This window comes from Indicator indicator, chromosome 30 (genome assembly GCF_027791375.1).
Source record: "Indicator indicator isolate 239-I01 chromosome 30, UM_Iind_1.1, whole genome shotgun sequence".
In the NCBI taxonomy this organism is placed as follows: Eukaryota; Metazoa; Chordata; class Aves; order Piciformes; family Indicatoridae; genus Indicator; species Indicator indicator.
The window spans coordinates 11,165,129-11,184,461 of record NC_072039.1 but is presented as its reverse complement, the minus strand read 5'-3'; the positions used below and the strand labels follow the sequence as shown (position 1 = coordinate 11,184,461).

General features: G+C 50.2%; 2 protein-coding genes across 2 annotated transcripts; both read left to right on the top strand.

The window, feature by feature from the left end:
• Positions 1 to 758: 758 nt before the first annotated feature.
• LOC128976987 (schlafen family member 9-like) lies at positions 759 to 7,198 on the top strand. Its single transcript, XM_054394417.1, has 4 exons — positions 759 to 1,926; positions 2,419 to 2,547; positions 3,203 to 3,926; positions 6,382 to 7,198. Exons 1-4 carry the CDS (start codon positions 759 to 761, stop codon positions 7,175 to 7,177), a joined length of 2,817 nt encoding a protein of 938 aa, XP_054250392.1. The 3' UTR covers positions 7,178 to 7,198.
• A 6,701-nt stretch (positions 7,199 to 13,899) lies between these two features.
• LOC128976844 (schlafen family member 9-like) lies at positions 13,900 to 18,965 on the top strand. Its single transcript, XM_054394232.1, has 4 exons — positions 13,900 to 15,064; positions 15,495 to 15,623; positions 16,034 to 16,757; positions 18,146 to 18,965. Exons 1-4 carry the CDS (start codon positions 13,900 to 13,902, stop codon positions 18,963 to 18,965), a joined length of 2,838 nt encoding a protein of 945 aa, XP_054250207.1.
• Positions 18,966 to 19,333: the final 368 nt, after the last annotated feature.

Genomic DNA, 19,333 nt, shown 5'->3' with positions numbered 1-19,333 from the left:
AGGGGGCAGAGGAGCAAGCAGGGAACATGCTCCAGCTGCTTTGCTCTGCATTTCTGCTGCACAGCATTCTGGGCCTTCGCCATTGAAGGGTTTCAAGTTGCTATTTCAGATACTGACATTTTAGCCCAGAGCAAAGAAGAACAGGTGGGGTTTGTCCTTCTCTCTGTCACACCAGGGGAGTCAGAGATCTCAGCAGTCAGCCAGCCTGTCCTGTTACAGCAAACTAGGAGGATTTGTGGAGCTGGATGGGAAAGTTCCTCTGCCTGGCAGCAAGAAGTAGCTCACAGTGATGTCCTTACTGCTTTAGCTGTGCTGTGGTTCAGAGCTGCATGGAGCAGAGCTATGATCCTCAGCAGAGCCAACTCAGGAGAGGCAGAGAAGGCAAGTGGCCATCAGCAGAGGTTAGCAAGGGTGGCCTAAGAGAGCTGCAAGTTGAAGGGTTGCTTGTTATTATTTATTGATTATAAATCAGGAGCGTTAGTGGGCTCTTCAGATGGAGCTGAGACTTAGTACAACCTTTTCTGAGTCATTCCAGGGCAAGAAGAGAGGCCATGCAGTCCATGAGGACAAATTCCAGTTTGAAGCCCTCTCTCTGCTTCCAAGTGGCACAAAGTTCCTCTTGCCCTCATCTCTGTGACTCGGTGTCTTTATTGTTGACAGGATGGCTGCTCTCTAGGTGATGTGTTTGGTAGTCTTTGGAAGTTTGGTGTTTCAGCATAAGTCCTGAGTAATTCTTTTCTAATTGTTTCAGGCCCAGAATGGCTCTTGACAAGGATCGAATGCAGAAGGTGGTCCAGGTTAACTTAGGAACCAAGTATCCTGAAGTAGTTTTGTGTGTTGGAAAAATCTGTTTTGGTGAAAAAGCAAGGCAGAAGATGCCCAGACCCTCAAAACAAGATCAAAAATACACCCTTGCCTGTGCCCTCTGTGCCCTGCTGAACTCTGGAGGAGGGGTGGTAAAAGCAGAGATTGAAAATGAAGGCTACAGTTTGGAGAGAGATGGCATTGGAGCAGACTTAGAAGAGGCTTTTCGGTCTCTCCTTTTGATTACAGAGTGGGAAAAATACCTGGACTTGGATCAGCAAAGTAACAACCTCCTGATTTTTGTGAAAACCTGGAGCAGTGAGAGCACAGCCTCAGGGTCTGCAAGTGCAAAGCCACGGATCTGCAGCCTGAGCACTGGGCTGTACATAAAAAGCGGAGCCTCTCTTCCTCACATGAACCCTACTGAAGCTCTTCTGTTCCTTACAGAAAAGCAGGAGGAAGCCAGGAGAAATCGCAGCCTGGCTGCTGAAATAGATCTCAGCCTGGAACCACCCACTAAAATCAGTCGGACAACAGATGTTGAAGAGGACAGGAAGGTTATCTGGAGAGCTGTTTCGGAGCTGTATGACAGGGAGTGGCTGCAACATGGAGAGAAGTTGGGTTTCACAGAGTCAAGATATGTAGAATTTAAGCACTACTCCACTGACAACTTCCTGACTCGTGTCAGAGAAGTGCTGCCTCAGTACATTGCTGGGTTTGCAAACGCAGGCGGCGGGTATTTCTGGATCGGGGTGGATGATGATGGCAGAGTGCAGGGATTCAGCTGTGATGATAAGAAGCTGGGAGAGTTAAAACGTGAAATTGAATCTGTTCAAGACAAATTTACTTATTTCCACATCTGCTGGATGGATCATGTATGCCATGTGTTCTATGAACACAAACTATTCCCAGTGTGTGGAGAGGCTGGAGAGCTCCTTGGCCACGTCTGTGCTGTGCAGGTTCTGCCGTCGGAGTGTGCTGTGTTTGCTGAAGCCCCGGACTCATGGCTAGTGGAACATGACTCATGGCTAGTGGACCATGACTCATGGCTAGTGAAAGGCAGCACCATCAGGAGACTGAGACTAAAGGAATGGGTTATGTGGATGACCACTACTGATCCAGGTCCAAAAGAGTGGGACATTCCCTGCTTTTCAGTCTGCTTTGTGCCTGGCCAGCCCTTGAGTGCTTCAGGTGCTTGCTAAATCCCTTTCTGCTGCTTCTTTTCTTCCTGCAAGCTGCAGCTGCTGCTGACCAGCAATTTATTAATGCTTTGCCCCTGGCTGCTGCTAGTCAAATTAGCTGAGCACTGTGGACAGATCAGTTGCTCACTGGGCAGTGAGAGGAGCACCACTAACAGAGGCAGAGGTCATCACAGCAGCTGATGAGACAAGGAAACCAAGCACAGTTCCACAGTCCATGACCTGAGGCTGTTCTCTTGCTGACCAACTGCTGTCCATGTGAGCTGCAAGGTCTCTGTCTCTGCTTTGCATTTCTTCTTTTCAAGAAGAGCAAAAGACCTAAAAGCAGCAGGAGTGAGGCCAGCCTGTGGCTCTTGCCCTGAGGGGCAGCAAAGGTCCCTGCTCTATCACAAGAGTTTATTTCTTTTCCTTCCAGATCTTTCAAGGCTTTCTTCAACCTTTAGGCAAGAGCTCAGTCTGACAGAGGGGCCACCTCTTGCCAAGGCAGTTTATTCACACCAAGGAGCTGAGAGTGCTGCTACCCTTTGTGAGAACCTCTTTCCAGGTGGGTCTGCACATTGCTTCCACTCTCTGGTAGGTTTACAGGCTGAATCTCAAGGGCATGGCCTAGGGGAAAGAGGAGATTGAAGACATGCTTTGAAGAGGTGACAGAGATGCAAATCCTTTGCAGATCTGACAGCAGCATTGCATTCAAATGCCTGATGAGCCCCTTGGCCAGGGATGCACCTTCTGCCAGCTGTTGATGGGTGTGCCTGAGCTCAGCTTGCTGAACTCTGGGGGCTGAGCTCAGCCCTGGCAGTGTCTTTCCACAATTCAGTGAAAGAAGTGAACATGAGAGGAGAAGGTCCTTTGGGATCAGCCCAGTGCAAATACAGCAAGTGGCTGGGGCCAGAGTGGAGAGGCTGCTGCTGCAGCTTCCAGGCCAACATTGCTGTGGCAGTGCAAGGAAAGCCTGGTGTCCAGGGCCTTTAGTATGAGCCTGGTGTCCAGGGTCTTTAGTGTGGACCTGGTATTGTCTCTTTCTTTACTCATTGGTCTCCTGAACAAGACAAGCCTGTGCTGGCATCTTAAGCAGGCTGAGCAAGCCAAGCTCCCTCAGCCCCTCCTCACAGGCCTTGTGCTCCCCAGGACCATTTCAGAGGGCTGCATTTGCCTGCCTCACACCAACTCTAACTGTTTCTTCTGCTTTGCCTTCTTAGTGAGACCTGCCAGCATCACCTATACCCCAGAAAAACTCAGGGAAGATCTCCTCCAGGAGCATCCAGGATTGGATACCTTAATGGAAAGCCAACTCAAGCCCCTTTCAGAGGGAGTTCTGATATTTTCCAGGAGCTGGGCTGTTGATGTTGGCTTGCCAGCAAACCACCTCATCATTTGTGATGTTCTCCAAGTAGCCAAGGACAGGCCACCTATCCTTTATACAGTCTGCAAGCAGATCTCAGAGGCCTTGTTTGAGTACTCAAGGAGCACAGCCCAGAGCCTGAAGGAGAAGTTAGTCAACAGAGGAGGCTACATCCACAAGCTGTGTGTAATACCCAAGCTGCTGCCCTTGCCTGCCCAAGGCAGCTGTGGAGAAGAATGGCACCTGAACATTGAACAGATGTATCCCCCTGGCTACAGCCTGCTCAGCACTGGCAACCTGGGGGACCTCTTGCGTGCTCTCACAGTAGCTCTGCTGACTTTCAAGTCCTTTCTAAGTGACAGGGTTGGTTCTGAGTTTCTGAACCTCTTGACCCTCAAACAATACCAGGTGCTGTCAGAAAATCTTCACAAAACTAAGAAGCTCTACGTGTATGGTCTGCCAGGAACAGGGAAAACTGTAGTGGCCCTGAAGATCGTGGAGAAAATAGGAACCATGCTGCAGTGCTCACAAGAAGAAGTTCTTTATATCTGTGAGACCAAGGGTCTGAGAAATTTTGTGCAGTAAGTATTTCCTCCACTACTCAAAATTTCGACTTCCTGGGATTTCACCAGCAGTTTTGACTAGCTGAGTGCTGATTAGTGTATGTAGGGTGCTCTTTGCTCCACCACCACTACTGACCAGTCTGGCATCATAGAATGCTTTGGGTAGGGAGGGACCTTAAAGATCATTTAGTTCCACTGGTCCACTAGACCAGGCTCAGGGCCCCGTCCAGGCTGGCTTTGACCACTTCCAGGCTTGGAGCTTCCACACCTTCTCTGGGCAACCTATTGTAGTCCCTCAGCACCCTCCTGGGCAAGAATTTCTACCTAATGTCCAATCTAAATCCAGCTTCTTCAAGCTTGAAGCCATTCTCCTTGTCCTGTCACTCCATGCCCTTGTGAAAAGTCCCTCTCCAGCTCTCCTGTAGCCCCCTTCAAATAGTGGGAGGCTGTTCTAAGGACTCTCAAGAGGCTTCTATTCTCCTGGGCTGAGGACTCCAGAGCTCAGCCCAGCAGTGCATGTGGGGTCTCAGCAGAGCGCAGCAGAGTGGCAGAATCCCCTCCCTGCCCCTGCTGCCCACGCCGCTCTGGATCAGCAACACACAGGCTGGCTCTGGGCTGGCAGCGCTCGGTGCGAGCTCATGTTCAGTTTTTCTTCTCTCAGCACCCCCAAGTCCTTCTCTACACAGCTGCTCTCATGCCCTTCATCCCCAGCATGGAGTGATACCGGGAGTTGCCCAGATCCAGGGGCAAGACCTTGCCCTTGGCTTTGTTCATCAGGATGGCATGGATTCAGCTCTCCAGCCTGTCCAGGTCCCTTGGGGTGGACTCCTGTCTAACTGCTGCACACAGCTTGGCATCATTGGCAAACTTGCTGAGGGTGCCTCGATCCTGCTGTCCATGTCACTGACAAAGATGTGGAACAGCACTGGTCCCAGTACTGACCCCTGAGGAACCCCACTCAACACTTGTCTCCACTGAGACATTGACCATTACTCTTTGAGGGTGATCTCCAAATCGGTTCCACTGAGTGGTGTATTAGTTTGGGTTAAATTAAGGAGGCGGGAATTATAAAATATAGTTATATTTATTTTCCCAAAAAACCCATCCCAAAACTATGTGCAAAACTGATGAAATTATTTACAGGTTCTATTGGGTCGTGAATTCTTCCAGGATGATTAATGGCATTTTTGACACAATTTAGAGAGTTCAGAGACTGGAAAAAGCTATGACACAAATAGCTTCACCCACTTATAAAGCAAAGGCCAACCAATAACCCTTAGGAAGATACGAGCAGGACAGGATTTACTCACGAGGATTAGAGTAGGTATTTGAGATAGTCCCTAGCTCACTCTCTCTGCTGACAGGCGCCAGAAACTGTCGGTTTGTAATCCAGTTCCAGGCTCAGGGTTTATCCCAGGGCTCTGGACCAGGCACTGGAAGCAAGGCAGGACACTGGAGACAACAAGGCTTGAAGTGAGGAGAGGCTTCAGCAGATGTGAGCAAGGCAGATCTGAGCAAGGCACATGTGAGCAAGGCAGAGTTGAGCAAGGGGATCTGAGCAAGGCCAATCTGAGCAAAAGCCCCCAGGCTCCCCAGCCACTTGTATATATACAGAATGCCAGAGGTCACTTGGTCCAATGGGGCCACTAGAGCTAACATGTAGCCACCCAATGGAAAGCGTTCTGCGGGGCTATGACCATAAAAGGCAGAGGGCAGGACCTCGTATCTGGGGCAGCTTTCGTGCTCTGACCCCAGACAGGCATCATGTTTACCAGACAGGCAAGGGCCTGGCCCCTTTGCTCCTTTTCCCACATTGCCCTGTTGTTGTGGCAGGAAGGAGGGGAGAGAAGGGACCTGTCTAGACGTATTAAGGCCTGTCTGGATTTGTACTGGGCCATGTGTCATGGCCTACCACCACAGTGGTCCTCCCATCAAATCCATGTCTTTCCAATTCGGAGACCAGGATGTCCCAGGGTATAGCATCAAAGGCTTGGCACAAGTGCAGGTAGATGAGAATTGCCTTTCCATTGTCCATCAACACTGTTATCCCATCACAGAAGGCCACCAGATCTTGCCAGGCACAGTGGTGAGACTGAGTGGCTTGCAGCTCCCTGGGTCTTCCTTATCTCCCGTTTGGACAAGAGGAGTTTTTCCACTTTCCCAGTCAGTGGGAACTTCCCCAGCCTGCCATGACATCTCAGATATGATGGACAGCAGCTTGGCAGCTGAATCCACCAGTTCCCTCAGCACCCACAGATGGATCCTGTTAGGTCCCATGGACTTGGGCACCTTCAGGTTCCTTAGGTGGTGTTGAACCTGAGCTTCACTTACAGTGGCTGTGCCCTTTGGGCCAACATCACAGCATTGGGACCCCAGTGTCACAGATGTGCACATTGTTCTCATCAAGCATAACCAGCAGCAAGCAGTTTGCAATGCAGAGGTTGTTTTTAATGCACTTGTGTCTCTCCTGCAGGCAGAAAAACATTTGCCAAGCTGTGACAAGAGAAGAGTTTTTGACAGAGAACTTCAGCACTGTGAAGCACATAATAATTGATGAAGCACAGACTTTCCGAGACCAGGAAGGTGATTGGTATGAGAAAGCCTTGAGACTAACTTCATCACAAGACCTCCCTGAGCCTGGCTTCCTCTGGATTTTCTTGGATTACTTACAGACAAGTCACAGCTTCCCAACTGGCCTTCCAGATGCGGGGCAGCATGATCCTGTTGAGTCGCTGACCAATGTGGTTCGTAATGCCAGCAGCATCTACAGCTATGTAAGAGACAGAATGAAAGAGATTGTAGAGTGTCCCACCCAGGGGATTCCTATCCCACGTTTGAGCGACTTGGTAGACAGAGCCACATGTGCTCACCCTATGACAGGCAGGTTAGAAATACAGCAGATAAAGTGCACTGAAACAGGTAAGTACGTGTCAGAGCGTTGTAGAGAATACATCAGGGAGGGCTACTCAGGGAAGGATATTGCTGTGCTGTTCTACAGAGATACAGATGGACAGGGAAATGCCCGAAGGAGCTTGCTAGCAGAAAGTTTAGGACTTAATTCAAAGATACCATTTCTGAAAATGGAGAGCAGCTCCTGGAGGGAGCAGGCTGTCATTGACAGCATCCAGAATTTTGCTGGCTTAGAGAGGAGCATTGTGTTTGGTATTATTCCCTCATCTATGCAGAAAGAGGAAAATCCTTTCACTAATCTCTTGGTCTGGATAGCATCCAGAGCAATTTCAGATCTGCACTTGTTGTTCGAGCACTGAAATCCTTCGTGATTGGAGCTGAGGTTAGCGATCCCTCCACTCCCTGAAGGAGAAGGATTTCCTTGTTCCTCTCTAAAAGCCCAGACATTCCTGGGGAGCCTCCCCAGCCCACCTTAAATCAACTGTCAGTCAGTGTAAGTTAGAATCAGAGAAGCTGGAAAAGGCCTTTGAAGGTGATCAACTCCAACCATTACCCAGCACTGCCAGGTCACCACTACAGCCAAAGCCCCATGGTGCTACAGCTCAGCTCTCACAGGTTGAGTTGAAATCTGCTGCTGTTATTCAAACCCATCCTGCCTCATGCCAGTGTCAAAATGAAAGTGCTGGCTGGAGCAAAGTATTCTGAAGATCAGATTGTAAGATGAGAGGCTTCCTGTTCTGGTTGCTGCTTTCGGGTCCCAGGTTCGTTGGCTCTGTTGCGCGGGGATGGGGCAGGACGGGTGGGCATTGGGCAGCTCCCTGCTGCTGTGCTTCATCCTGCTGCTTCCCTGCATTTTGCTGAGCTGTTTCTGCAAATGGGCTAAGGTCCTTGTGCACTGCATTACCTCCTTTGCTCACTAAGACTTTGTATCTCAAGGTTTTCTCACAACCCAGAAGGTTTATTTTGTGTTACTTTTCCCTCACATCAGTGCTGGAGGGACAGAGGCAGTTACCCAGAGATCTTTTCAGCACTCTGGGTTGAGCCAAACACTGTGTCCTGTTAGGTGGTGGTCAACAGCTCAATGTCCAGATGGCAATGGATGACCAGTGGTGTCCCCTCAGGGGTCTGTCCTGTTTAGTATCTTCATCAGTGACACATTAAGATCAAGGCACCCTCAGCAAGTTTGCAGATGACACCAAACTGAGCAGTGCATCTGACACAGCTGAGGGACAAGATCCACCCAGAGACACCTGGAGAAGTGGGGATGTGTGAGCCTCAGGAGATTCAGTAAGGCCAAGGTCAAGGTCCTGCCCCTGGGTGAGGGCAAGCCCCAGTACCAATCCTGGCTGGAGATGAAGGGCTGGAGAGCAGCCATGTGGAGAAGGATTTTAGGGGGCTGAGACAAGAAAAACTGGAGATGAGCCAGCACTGAGCACTGCCAGCCCAGCCCCAGCCTGCCCTAGGCTGATCCCGAGCAGCGTGGGCAGCAGGGGCAGGGAGGGAATTCTGCCCTTCTGCTGTGCTCTGCTGAGAACCCCCTGCAGTGCTGGGCCAGCTCTGGAGTGCTCAGAAGCATCCAGGGAGGGACCTGTTGGAGCAGGGCCAAAGGAGGTCACAGCAATGCTGTGAGGCTGGGCTGAGAGTGCTGGGCTTGTTCAGCCTGGAGGGGAGAAGGATTCAGGGAGACCTTCTGGTGAACCTTCAGAGCTTCAAGGGGAGATCAGAAACTGGGGTCAGACCTGTGAGCAGGGCCAGTTGTGACAGGACGAGGAGTGATGGCTTGAGCTCAAAAAAGGGAGATTGAGAATGGAGAGAAGGGAGAAACGTTTGCCACGGAGGGTGGGGAGAACCTGGCCCAGGTTGCCTAGAGAGGAGAGACCTGACCCGTGGCTGGCACCATTGCAGGTCAGGTTGGTTTGAGCTCTTTGCAAACTGCTCCTGTTGCAAATGTCCCTGCTGACTGTAGAGGGGATTGGACTGGATGGCCTTGAAAGCTGCTCAGTCCTTTTCCTGACCTCCCAACCAATCACCTGGCTTCTCCCATTAGGAAAAAACTACCATAACTCTGCCCTTAAGTATAGACTCCCCACAGAAGCTCCTGCTCAGGTGAAGTGAATGTAAAACTGTCCTCAAGACCTGGAAGAGAACAGATGTGAGATTAGAACATAGCTGGGTTAATTCTGGCTTTCTCCAGGGCACACTTTGCAGAAGGTTAACACTGTGCCCTGGAAGCTGAGGCAGGAGTGGCTGCTCCAAAGCTGAGAACTCAAGCCCCAAGTGGCTCTTTCTGCCTTCCTGTACCCACCTCTGTGGCGCAGCAGCACAGAGGAGATGGCAGCTTGCACCAGCAGCACAGAGGTCTCTCCAGAGCTGTAGGAGAGACAAAGCCATGTTGGTGGCGTGGCACAGGCAAAGCCTCTCCACTTCCTTTCCCAAACACCTTCAGCTAAGCCAGCAAACCACCTCTCCCGGTCCTCTCCCTTCCCCTCCTCTCCTATCTCCCCCAAACACTGGCACCCCAACAGGCATGAGCACAGCCATCAGTTAAGGCTGTGGCTGATCAGCCTGCAGCAGATAAAAGCTTTGTGCTGCTCATCCATGAAGGGTTTGGTTTATCACCTCCTACTGTTAGAGATAAGGAGGGGATGAAACACATTTAGCAGGGCAGCAAGGGAAGGCAGGAGGGTGCCATGCCCGACAGAACTGAGCTGGAGCCAGGGGAGGCTGCTCCTGAGTTGGGACTCCAAAGGGCTCAGGAGAGCTGGGACCAGGCAAAGCAAGAGGAACAAAACTCAGCCCTGGAAATGTCGCTCAGCTCAGTGGCTCTCCAAGGCTCCCGAGGCCTCTTTGGATCTAGCCCTTCCCTCAAGCCACCCACACGCAGCCTATTTGCCATCTCTCTCCCTACACTCTCACCCCAGGCCTCTTGCAGCTCTTGTCCCCGGATCCTCCCTCAGCCCCTGGCCATGCATCTCCCTCAGCCCCAGTGCCCTTCGCGCGCCCAGCTCCGTTCCCTGCATCCCCCCAGCCCTTTAGACAATCTCCTCACCTCCAGTTTCGCCCTTCCCCACACACTGCTCAGCCTCAGATGTCCTTCCTCTGTAGCTTCGGCCCCGCAGCCTCTCTGGCCCTGCTCTTCCCCACGCACGCCTCAGGCCGCTCCGCGCTCTCCCAGCCCCAGCAGCGCCGAGGCGGAGCTGCCTTTGCCCCACCCCCGGCGGCCGACAGCCAATGGCAGCGCTCGGAGCCGGAAGGCCGCAGTGGCAGGGGGCGGTGCCAGCCGTGGCGGTGCCTTCTGCTAGCAGGGACGGAGCTCAAAGGGATGGGGTGGTGCCGTCCAGTGCTCTGCGGTGCAGTCAGCGAAGTCCAATCAGTGCAGTCCAGTGCAGTCTAAAGCAGTACCGTTTAGTGCATCTCAGCCCAGCCGTCCGGCGGCATCGCCACAGGAAGCGCTGCACCCCTTGCTTTCTTCAGCGACTTCGCTTTCAGCCCTCCCTTAGCCGAGCAGAGGTCACTTGTCCAGCGGCAGAGACATTTCGTAAGTACGGAGGCAGAAGCCGAATTCTCGAGAGAACAGCTTTTCAAGCCACCCACATGCCTATGGGCTTCACTGTGCGGCAAAGAGGAGACATCTGAGGGGAGGGGGGAATACCTCAATCTCTGCTAGTGCGCACCTGCAGTGAAAACTACAGCTGCGAAAAACTCTCCTTTGGGGTGAATAAGACGAAGCCTGGGAGACCAGAGTGGACTCTAAAGGGAGATGAAGAGAAAGAACACAAGGGGCAAGGGAAGGAAAGGGAGCAGTGCATTAGCCTCTGCAGGAGGCTGAGCTGGGAGCTCTTTATGTTACCGAAAATGTGGGATTTGAACTCTCTGAGAGCAGTGTGGAGATTTCAGGAAGCCAGGCATTGTTCTCAGCGCTGGCATGTCCGCGTAAACCTTTCCACAAAGTTTGTGCATATCAAAGATGGTTTGGAAGCAGCCTTTGTCCTGCAAGTGGCTTTAATGCAGCAGCCAAACTGTTTGGCCACTGCCCTTTCTCCTCCCTCCCTGTTGCAGCGGTCCAGGTGGAGGTGGAGGAGCCAATAGGCAGGCGCCTTTGAGGCTGCCTGGGGGGTTGGAAGCTGCAGCCCGTGCCTCACGTGTCACACAGACTACTGCACGTGTCAGAGGCTAGTCAGGAGGCGTGTACAGTTTGCCCGCCATACAGCACTTCGAACTGATTGGCGATATTCGAAATGGCAATCTGCCGTTGGGCCGTTCAGTTTTCAAAGAAGGGAATTTATAGGGGATGATTGGAAAGCCTACCTTCTGTTGGTTAACCGTATTCCAGACGGCGACAGGCACCCACTTCGTGCCTGACTGCAGGGTGATTACCTGCCATTGTCCTCACAGCGGCGTGTTTAGCTCCGAGCCACACAGCGTGCTCTCTTTCTCTCCCTCACTTCCTCCAATTTGGGATTTCTCTTTGGATTATCCCTGCCCTTTGATCTACAACTTGCAGTTCCTTGCACCTCGTCGTATAGCAAAGTTTTGGTGACTAGAAGCTCAGCGGTTCGTGATTGACTAAAGCAAATTTACTTGGTTATTTCTAAAGTTCACAGACTGTTTCTCTGTAGCTTAACTCCACAGTGAAGCCCAGGGGGTCTGTCCTGCCTCCCGAGGCGACCTAGTTTGTTTTTGCATTACAAGGGTTTCCAGTTTGTTCCTCTGTATTCCAAGTTTCTGACTTTTCTAGACTGTTATTTGATGGTTCATGAACATCCTATCGGTATAATCAACCTATCATTGACCGGGCAAACGAATCTGAATCAAATTAGCGTGGAAAAATAATTTTTGATACCTAATAAATCATATTCGTATTTTATCATATTTCCAGCTTATAAATTTGATCATAAATCACATCAGCCTTATACAGCAGCCAGCAGTAGATACTCATTGCTTTCCCCAGAGATCATTAACATATTCATCAGTTTTCCAGGAACTTATTTTTATATGCAGATGTGTTCTCTGCATGTGCACTCAGCTCTGGCTACCAAGTTAACAGCTATGGTTTCTCTCCTTTATTCTAATTATTTTATTAACCTTCTCTGTTTCATATTTCTATATAAAAAACCTGTTTCCTTAGCCTGTTCTGTTTCATATTGCACAATACAAAATCAAAAGCTCAAAAGCATTTTCATGTTGAAATTTGTACTTTCTGAGCTTGTTGCTTCCACTGTTCCATACATTGCAATTATGTGTTCCAAAATCACTTTAAGAACTGATCTGGTGGTTGCTGAAGCGACCAGAAAAGCCTCTGTCCACCCTGTTAGTTGGCATACTCTCACCAAAAGGTATTTAAGTTTTCCTGCTTGGGGCATTTCAATAAAATCCACCTGACATTGTTGGAATAGGAGCACAACCCAGAGCTGCCCTCCCCTGACAACTTCCCTGGGAAGCCAAGTGTTGAGTTTGGCACAAATTAAGCAGCCTTCAACAGCACTTTTTCCAAGACCAAAATGACTATGAAGGGGTTAACTCTTAGCCTGTTTCCCCGCAGCACAGAAGTGAGGGAAAAGTAACAGAAATAAACCTCTGGGCTGAGGTAAAAAGAGATGAGATAAAAAGTTTTACTGAGCAAATCAGGTACTAATACTACAATGCACTATTATCTTAGCTAATAATCTAATGTACAGTTCCCATAGCCTGTTTGTGGGGGGGGCAAGTGGGAAAGCAGTGGGAGAAAGCAGGAAAGCCGTGGGAGAAAGCAGGAAAGCAGGGAACCAGCCCATTCCCATCAGTCTCACTGCCATTGTAACACAAAAGAGCCAACACCCAAAACCCCAACCCAAAAGCAGCAACCGGGACAGGAAGTCTCTCATGTTGCAATCTGAACTTCAAGCCCCACAAGACTTGGTTCCAGCCAGCACTTTCATTTTGAAGCTGGCATGAGGCAGGCTTCTTGCAAGTGTCACAACAACCTTCTGCAGCAGACATTCAAGCTTGCTGTCCTGCTTCCCATCTTCTGGAATTGTGTCTGCAACTGTGCAGCTTTCCTGATTGAACCAGCCATGATGGCTATGAAGGCAGGAATTTGGGGAATTTCTTCTAACCTGCTTTTTTTAATTGCCTCTTTCCTCTGGTAGGCTTTGGCCAGAAGAGAAGTGCCAAGGGGAGGCAAGGAGTAGCCCTGCAGGGCTCCCAGCACAAACCCATATGAAACTTGAGAGGGAGCTGACAGATCCTGTGAAGTGTGTGGGGTGTTGCTGCTTCATCAGAGGAAATGCAGAGGAGTGAAAGCAGACCAGAGTAAGTTTTCTTTTCCTAGGTTTTGGTCGAGGGAGGGGGCAGAGGAGCAAGCAGGGAACATGCTCCAGCTGCTTTGCTCTGCATTTCTGCTGCACAGCATTCTGGGCCTTTGCCATTGAAGGGTTTCAAGTTGCTATTTCAGATACTGACATTATAGCCCAGAGCAAAGAAGAGGTGGGGAAAGTCCTTCTCTCTGTCACACCAGGGGAGTCAGAGATCTCAGCAGTCAGCCAGCCTGTCCTGTTACAGCAAACTAGGAGGATTTGTGGAGCTGGATGGGAAAGTTCCTCTGCCTGGCAGCAAGAAGTAGCTCACAGTGATGTCCTTACTGCTTTAGCTGTGCTGTGGTTCAGAGCTGCATGGAGCAGAGCTATGATCCTCAGCAGAACCAATTCAGAGGAGAGGCAGAGAAGGCAAGTGGCCATCAGCAGAGGTTAGCAAGGGTGGCCTAAGAGAGCTGCAAGTTGAAGGGTTGCTTGTTATTATTTATTGATTATAAATCAGGAGCGTTAGTGGGCTCTTCAGATGGAGCTGAGGCTTAGTACAACCTTTTCTGAGTCATTCCAGGGCAAGAAGAGAGGCCATGCAGTCCATGAGGACAAATTCCAGTTTGAAGCCCTCTCTCTGCTTCCAAGTGGCACAAAGTCCCTCTTGCCCTCATCTCTGTGACTCGGTGTCTTTATTGTTGACAGGATGGCTGCTCTCTAGGTGATGTGTTTGGTAGTCTTTGGAAGTTTGGTGTTTCAGCATAAGTCCTGAGTAATTCTTTTCTAATTGTTTCAGGCCCAGAATGGCTCTTGACAAGGATCGGATGCAGAAGGTGGTCCAGGTTAACTTAGGAACCAAGTATCCTGAAGTAGTTTTGTGTGTTGGAAAAATCTGTTTTGGTGAAAAAGCAAGGCAGAAGATGCCCAAACCCTCAAAACAAGATCAGAAACACACCCTTGCCTGTGCCCTCTGTGCCCTGCTGAACTCTGGAGGTGGGGTGGTAAAAGCAGAGATTGAAAATGAAGGCTACAGTTTGGAGAGAGATGGCATTGGAGCAGACTTAGAAGAGGCTTTTCGGTCTCTCCTTTTGATTACAGAGTGGGAAAAATACCTGGACTTGGATCAGCAAAGTAACAACCTCCTGATTTTTGTGAAAACCTGGAGCAGTGAGAGCACAGCCTCAGGGTCTGCAAGTGCAAAGCCACGGATCTGCAGCCTGAGCACTGGGCTGTACATAAAAAGCGGAGCCTCTCTTCCTCACATGAACCCTACTGAAGCTCTTCTGTTCCTTACAGAAAAGCAGGAGGAAGCCAGGAGAAATCGCAGCCTGGCTGCTGAAAGACAAAAAGATGGTTACAGGAGAGTTGCTTCAGGGCTCTATGATCTCAGCCTGGAACCACCCACTAAAATCAGGCGGACAACAGATGTTGAAGGGGACAGGAAGGATATCCGGAAAGCTGTTTCGGAGCTGTATGATAGGGAGTGGCTGCAACATGGAGAGAAGTTGGGTTTCACAGAGTCAAGATACGTAGAATTTAAGCACTACTCCACTGACAACTTCCTGACTCGTGTCAGAGAAGTGCTGCCTCAGTACATTGCTGGGTTTGCAAACGCAGGCGGCGGGTATTTCTGGATCGGGGTGGATGATGATGGCAGAGTGCAGGGATTCAGCTGTGATGATAAGAAGCTGGGAGAGTTAAAACGTGAAATTGAATCTGTTCAAGACAAATTTACTTATTTCCACATCTGCCAGCCTGATGACCTATGCTTCCTATGGTATGACTACAGACTATTGCCAGTGCATGGAGAGGCTGGAGAGCTCCGTGGTCACGTCTGTGCTGTGAGGGTTGAGCCGTTCGCCTGTGTTGTGTTTGCTGAAGCCCCGGACTCGTGGCTGGTGGAAGGTGACACAATCAGCAGACTGCGAGGGAAGGAGTGGGCTAAGAGGATGACTGATACTGATCCAGGTCCAAAACAGGAGGACAATCCCTCTGCCTTTCCCATGTTTTCCTTTCTTTTCTTGCTGCTGGCCTGGCAGTGTTGTTTGCCTGTGATAGTCTTACCTGCTTTCCACTCTCCTTTGTGCCTGGCCAGCCCTTGACTGCTTCAGGTGCTTGCTAAATCCCTGTCCTGCTGCTTCTTTCCTTAAGGCTTGCTGCAGCTGATGAGACAAGGAAACCAAGCACAGTTCCACAGTCCATGACCTGAGGCTGTTCTCTTGCTGACCAACTGCTGTCCATGTGAGCTGCAAGGTCTGTGTCTCTGCTTTGCATTTCTTCTTTTCAAGAAGAGCAAAAGACCTAAAAGCAGCAGGAGTGAGGCCAGCCTGTGGCTCTTGCCCTGAGGGGCAGCAAAGGTCCCTGCTCTATCACAAGAGTTTATTTCTTTTCCTTCCAGATCTTTCAAGGCTTTCTTCAACCTTTAGGCAAGAGCTCAGTCTGACAGAGGGGCCACCTCTTGCCAAGGCAGTTTATTCACACCAAGGAGCTGAGAGTGCTGCTACCCTTTGTGAGAACCTCTTTCCAGGTGGGTCTGCACATTGCTTCCACTCTCTGGTAGGTTTGCAGGCTGAATCTCAAGGGCATGGCCTAGGGGAAAGAGGAGTTTGAAGACATGCTTTGAAGAGGTGACAGAGATGCAAATCCTTTGCAGATCTGACAGCAGCATTGCATTCAAATGCCTGATGAGCCCCTTGGCCAGGGATGCACCTTCTGCCAGCTGTTGATGGGTGTGCATGAGCTCAGACTGTGAATAGCCAGTCCCATGCTGGCATCTTAACCAGAAGGTGTCCCCTCAGCCTCCTTTTCTGCAGGCTGAACAAGCCAAGCTCCCTCAGCCCCTCCTCACAGGCCTTGTGCTCCCCAGCACCATTTCAGAGGGCTGCATTTGCCTGCCTCACACCAACTCTAACTGTTTCTTCTGCTTTGCCTTCTTAGTGAGACCTGCCAGCATCACCTATACCCCAGAAAAACTCAGGGAAGATCTCCTCCAGGAGCATCCAGGATTGGATACCTTAATGGAAAGCCAACTCAAGCCCCTTTCAGAGGGAGTTCTGATATTTTCCAGGAGCTGGGCTGTTGATGTTGGCTTGCCAGCAAACCACCTCATCATTTGTGATGTTCTCCAAGTAGCCAAGGACAGGCCACCTATCCTTTATACAGTCTGCAAGCAGATCTCAGAGGCCTTGTTTGAGTACTCAAGGAGCACAGCCCAGAGCCTGAAGGAGAAGTTAGTCAACAGAGGAGGCTACATCCACAAGCTGTGTGTAATACCCAAGCTGCTGCCATTGCCTGCCCAAGGCAGCTGTGGAGAAGAATGGCACCTGAACATTGAACAGATGTATCCCCCTGGCTACAGCCTGCTCAGCACTGGCAACCTGGGGGACCTCTTGCGTGCTCTCACAGTAGCTCTGCTGACTTTCAAGTCCTTTCTAAGTGACAGGGTTGGTTCTGAGTTTCTGAACCTCTTGACCCTCAAACAATACCAGGTGCTGTCAGAAAATCTTCACAAAACTAAGAAGCTCTACGTGTATGGTCTGCCAGGAACAGGGAAAACTGTAGTGGCCCTGAAGATCATGGAGAAAATAGGAACCATGCTGCAGTGCTCACAAGAAGAAGTTCTTTATATCTGTGAGACCAAGGGTCTGAGAGATTTTGTGCAGTAAGTATTTCCTCCACTACTCAAAATTTCGACTTCCTGGGATTTCACCAGCAGTTTTGACAGTTTTGAGTGATGATTAGTGTATGTAGGGTGCTCTTTGCTCCACCACCAGTACTGACCAGTTTGGCATCATAGAATGCTTTGGGTAGGGAGGGACCTTAAAGATCATCCAGTTCCACTGGTCCACTAGACCAGGCTCGGGTCTAGGCTGTCTAGACTGTCCAGACTGGCATTGACTATTTCTAAGCTTGGAGCTTCCACAGCCTCTCTGGGCAACTTATTGTAGTACCTCAGCACCATCCTGGGCAAGAATTTCTACCTAATGTCCAATCTAAATCCAGCTTCTTCAAGCTTGAAGCCATTCTCCTTGTCCTGTCACTCCATGCCCTTGTGAAAAGTCCCTCTCCAGCTCTCCTGTAGCCCCCTTCAAATAATGGGAGGCTGTTCAAAGGACTCTCAAGAGGCTTCTCTTCTCCTGGGCTGAGGACTCCAGATCTGGCCCCAGCAGTGCACATGGGGTCTCAGCAGAGCAGAGGGGCAGAATCCCCTCCCTGCCCCTGTAGGCCTGCAGATTTGGATCAGCCACAGACAGGCTGGCTCTGGGCTGGCAGTGCTCGGTGCCAGCTTGTCTCCAGCTCTTCACCACCCAGCACCTCCAAGTCCTCCACACATCTGCTCTCCTGCCCTTCATCCACAGCCTGGATTGATACCAGAGGTTGCCAGGGTCCATGTGCAGGACCTTGCCCTTGAGTTTGTTGAAGTTCCTCATATTGGCATGGGCCCAGCTCTCCATCCTGTCGAGGTCCCTCAGGATGGATTCCTTCCTGACCACACCACGCAGCTTGGTGTCATTGGCAAACTTGCTGAGGGTTCCTGGATCCCATTGTCCACGTCACTGAGAAAGGTGTGAAACAGTACTGGTCCCAGTACTGACCCTTGAGGAACCCCACTCAACACTTGTCTCCACTGAGACATCAACCATTACTCTTTGAGGCTGATCTCCAAGTCACTTCCTTATCCAGTAAGCGATCCTCCCATCATCTTGCTTTAGGACAAGAGGATTTTTTCCCCTTTCCCAGTCAGTGGGAACTTCCCCAGCCTGCCATGACATCTCAGATATGATGGACAGCAACTTGGCAGCTCCATCCACCAGTTCCCTCAGCACCCACAGATGGATCCTGTCAGGTCCCATGGACTTGGGCACCTTCAGGTTCCTTAGGTGGTGTTGAACCTGAGCTTCACTTACAGTGGCTGTGCCCTTTGGGCCAACACCACAGCAATGGGACCCCAGTGTCACAGATGTGCACATTGTTCTCATCAAGTATAACCAGCAGCAAGCAGTTTGCAATGCAGAGGTTGTTTTTAATGCACTTGTGTCTCTCCTGCAGGCAGAAAAACATTTGCCAAGCTGTGACAAGAGAAGAGTTTTTGACAGAGAACTTCAGCACTGTGAAGCACATAATAATTGATGAAGCACAGACTTTCCGAGACCAGGAAGGTGATTGGTATGAGAAAGCCTTGACACTGACTTCATCACAAGACCTCCCTGAGCCTGGCTTCCTCTGGATTTTCTTGGATTACTTACAGACAAGTCACAGCTTCCCAACTGGCCTTCCAGATGCAGGGCGGCATGATCCTGTCGAGTCACTGACCAACGTGGTTCGTAATGCCAGCAGCATCTATGGCTATGTAAGAGAAAAACTGGATAAGATTTTAGAGCATCCTACCCAGGGGATTCCCATCCCACGTTTGAGAGTCTTGGTAGAGAGAGCTACGTGTGCTCACCCTGTGACAGGCAGGTTAGAAGTACGGTGGGTAGAATTCATTGAATCACTTGAGTACGTGGAAGAGCAATGTGAAAACTACATCAGAAATGGCTACTCAGGGAAGGATATTGCTGTGCTGTTCTACAGAGATACAGATGGATTGGATGGTATCTGGATGACATCAATACGAGATTTAGACTTTGATTCACATATAGAATTTGTAACCATGGAGAGCAGCTCCTGGAGGGAGCAGGCTGTTGTTGACAGCATCCAGAATTTTGCTGGCTTAGAGAGGAGCATTGTGTTTGGTATTATTCCCTCATCTATGCAGAAAGAGGAAAAACCTTTAACTAATCTCTTGGTAGGGATAGCATCCAGAGCAATTTTAGATCTACATTTGTTGTTTGAGTATGACTCTGGAAGCTCTCATGACAGTACCTGATCCGAGTTTGGAGAGTTTTCCACTCCCTAAAGGAGAAGAAGCATCCAGAGCAACTTCAGATCTGCACTTGTTGTTCGAGCACTGAAATCCTTCGTGATTGGAGCTGAGGTTAGCGATCCCTCCACTCCCTGAAGGAGAAGGATTTCCTTGTTCCTCTCTAAAAGCCCAGACATTCCTGGGGAGCCTCCCCAGCCCACCTTAAATCAACTGTCAGTCAGTGTAAGTTAGAATCAGAGAAGCTGGAAAAGGCCTTTGAAGGTGATCAACTCCAACCATTACCCAGCACTGCCAGGTCACCACTACAGCCAAAGCCCCATGGTGCTACAGCACAGCTCTCACAGGTTGAGTTGAAATCTGCTGCTGTTATT

Excerpts from the sequence above, each read along its gene's own strand:
- LOC128976987 (XM_054394417.1), top strand. The coding sequence starts at position 759 with ATGGCTCTTGACAAGGATCGAATGCAGAAGGTGGTCCAGGTTAACTTA. Across the intron at positions 1,927-2,418 it reads GATGACCACTACTGATCCAG|ATCTTTCAAGGCTTTCTTCA; the intron begins GTCCAAAAGAGT and ends TTTTCCTTCCAG. Across the intron at positions 3,927-6,381 it reads GGTCTGAGAAATTTTGTGCA|GCAGAAAAACATTTGCCAAG; the intron begins GTAAGTATTTCC and ends TCTCTCCTGCAG.
- LOC128976844 (XM_054394232.1), top strand. The coding sequence starts at position 13,900 with ATGGCTCTTGACAAGGATCGGATGCAGAAGGTGGTCCAGGTTAACTTA. Across the intron at positions 15,065-15,494 it reads GATGACTGATACTGATCCAG|ATCTTTCAAGGCTTTCTTCA; the intron begins GTCCAAAACAGG and ends TTTTCCTTCCAG. Across the intron at positions 16,758-18,145 it reads GGTCTGAGAGATTTTGTGCA|GCAGAAAAACATTTGCCAAG; the intron begins GTAAGTATTTCC and ends TCTCTCCTGCAG.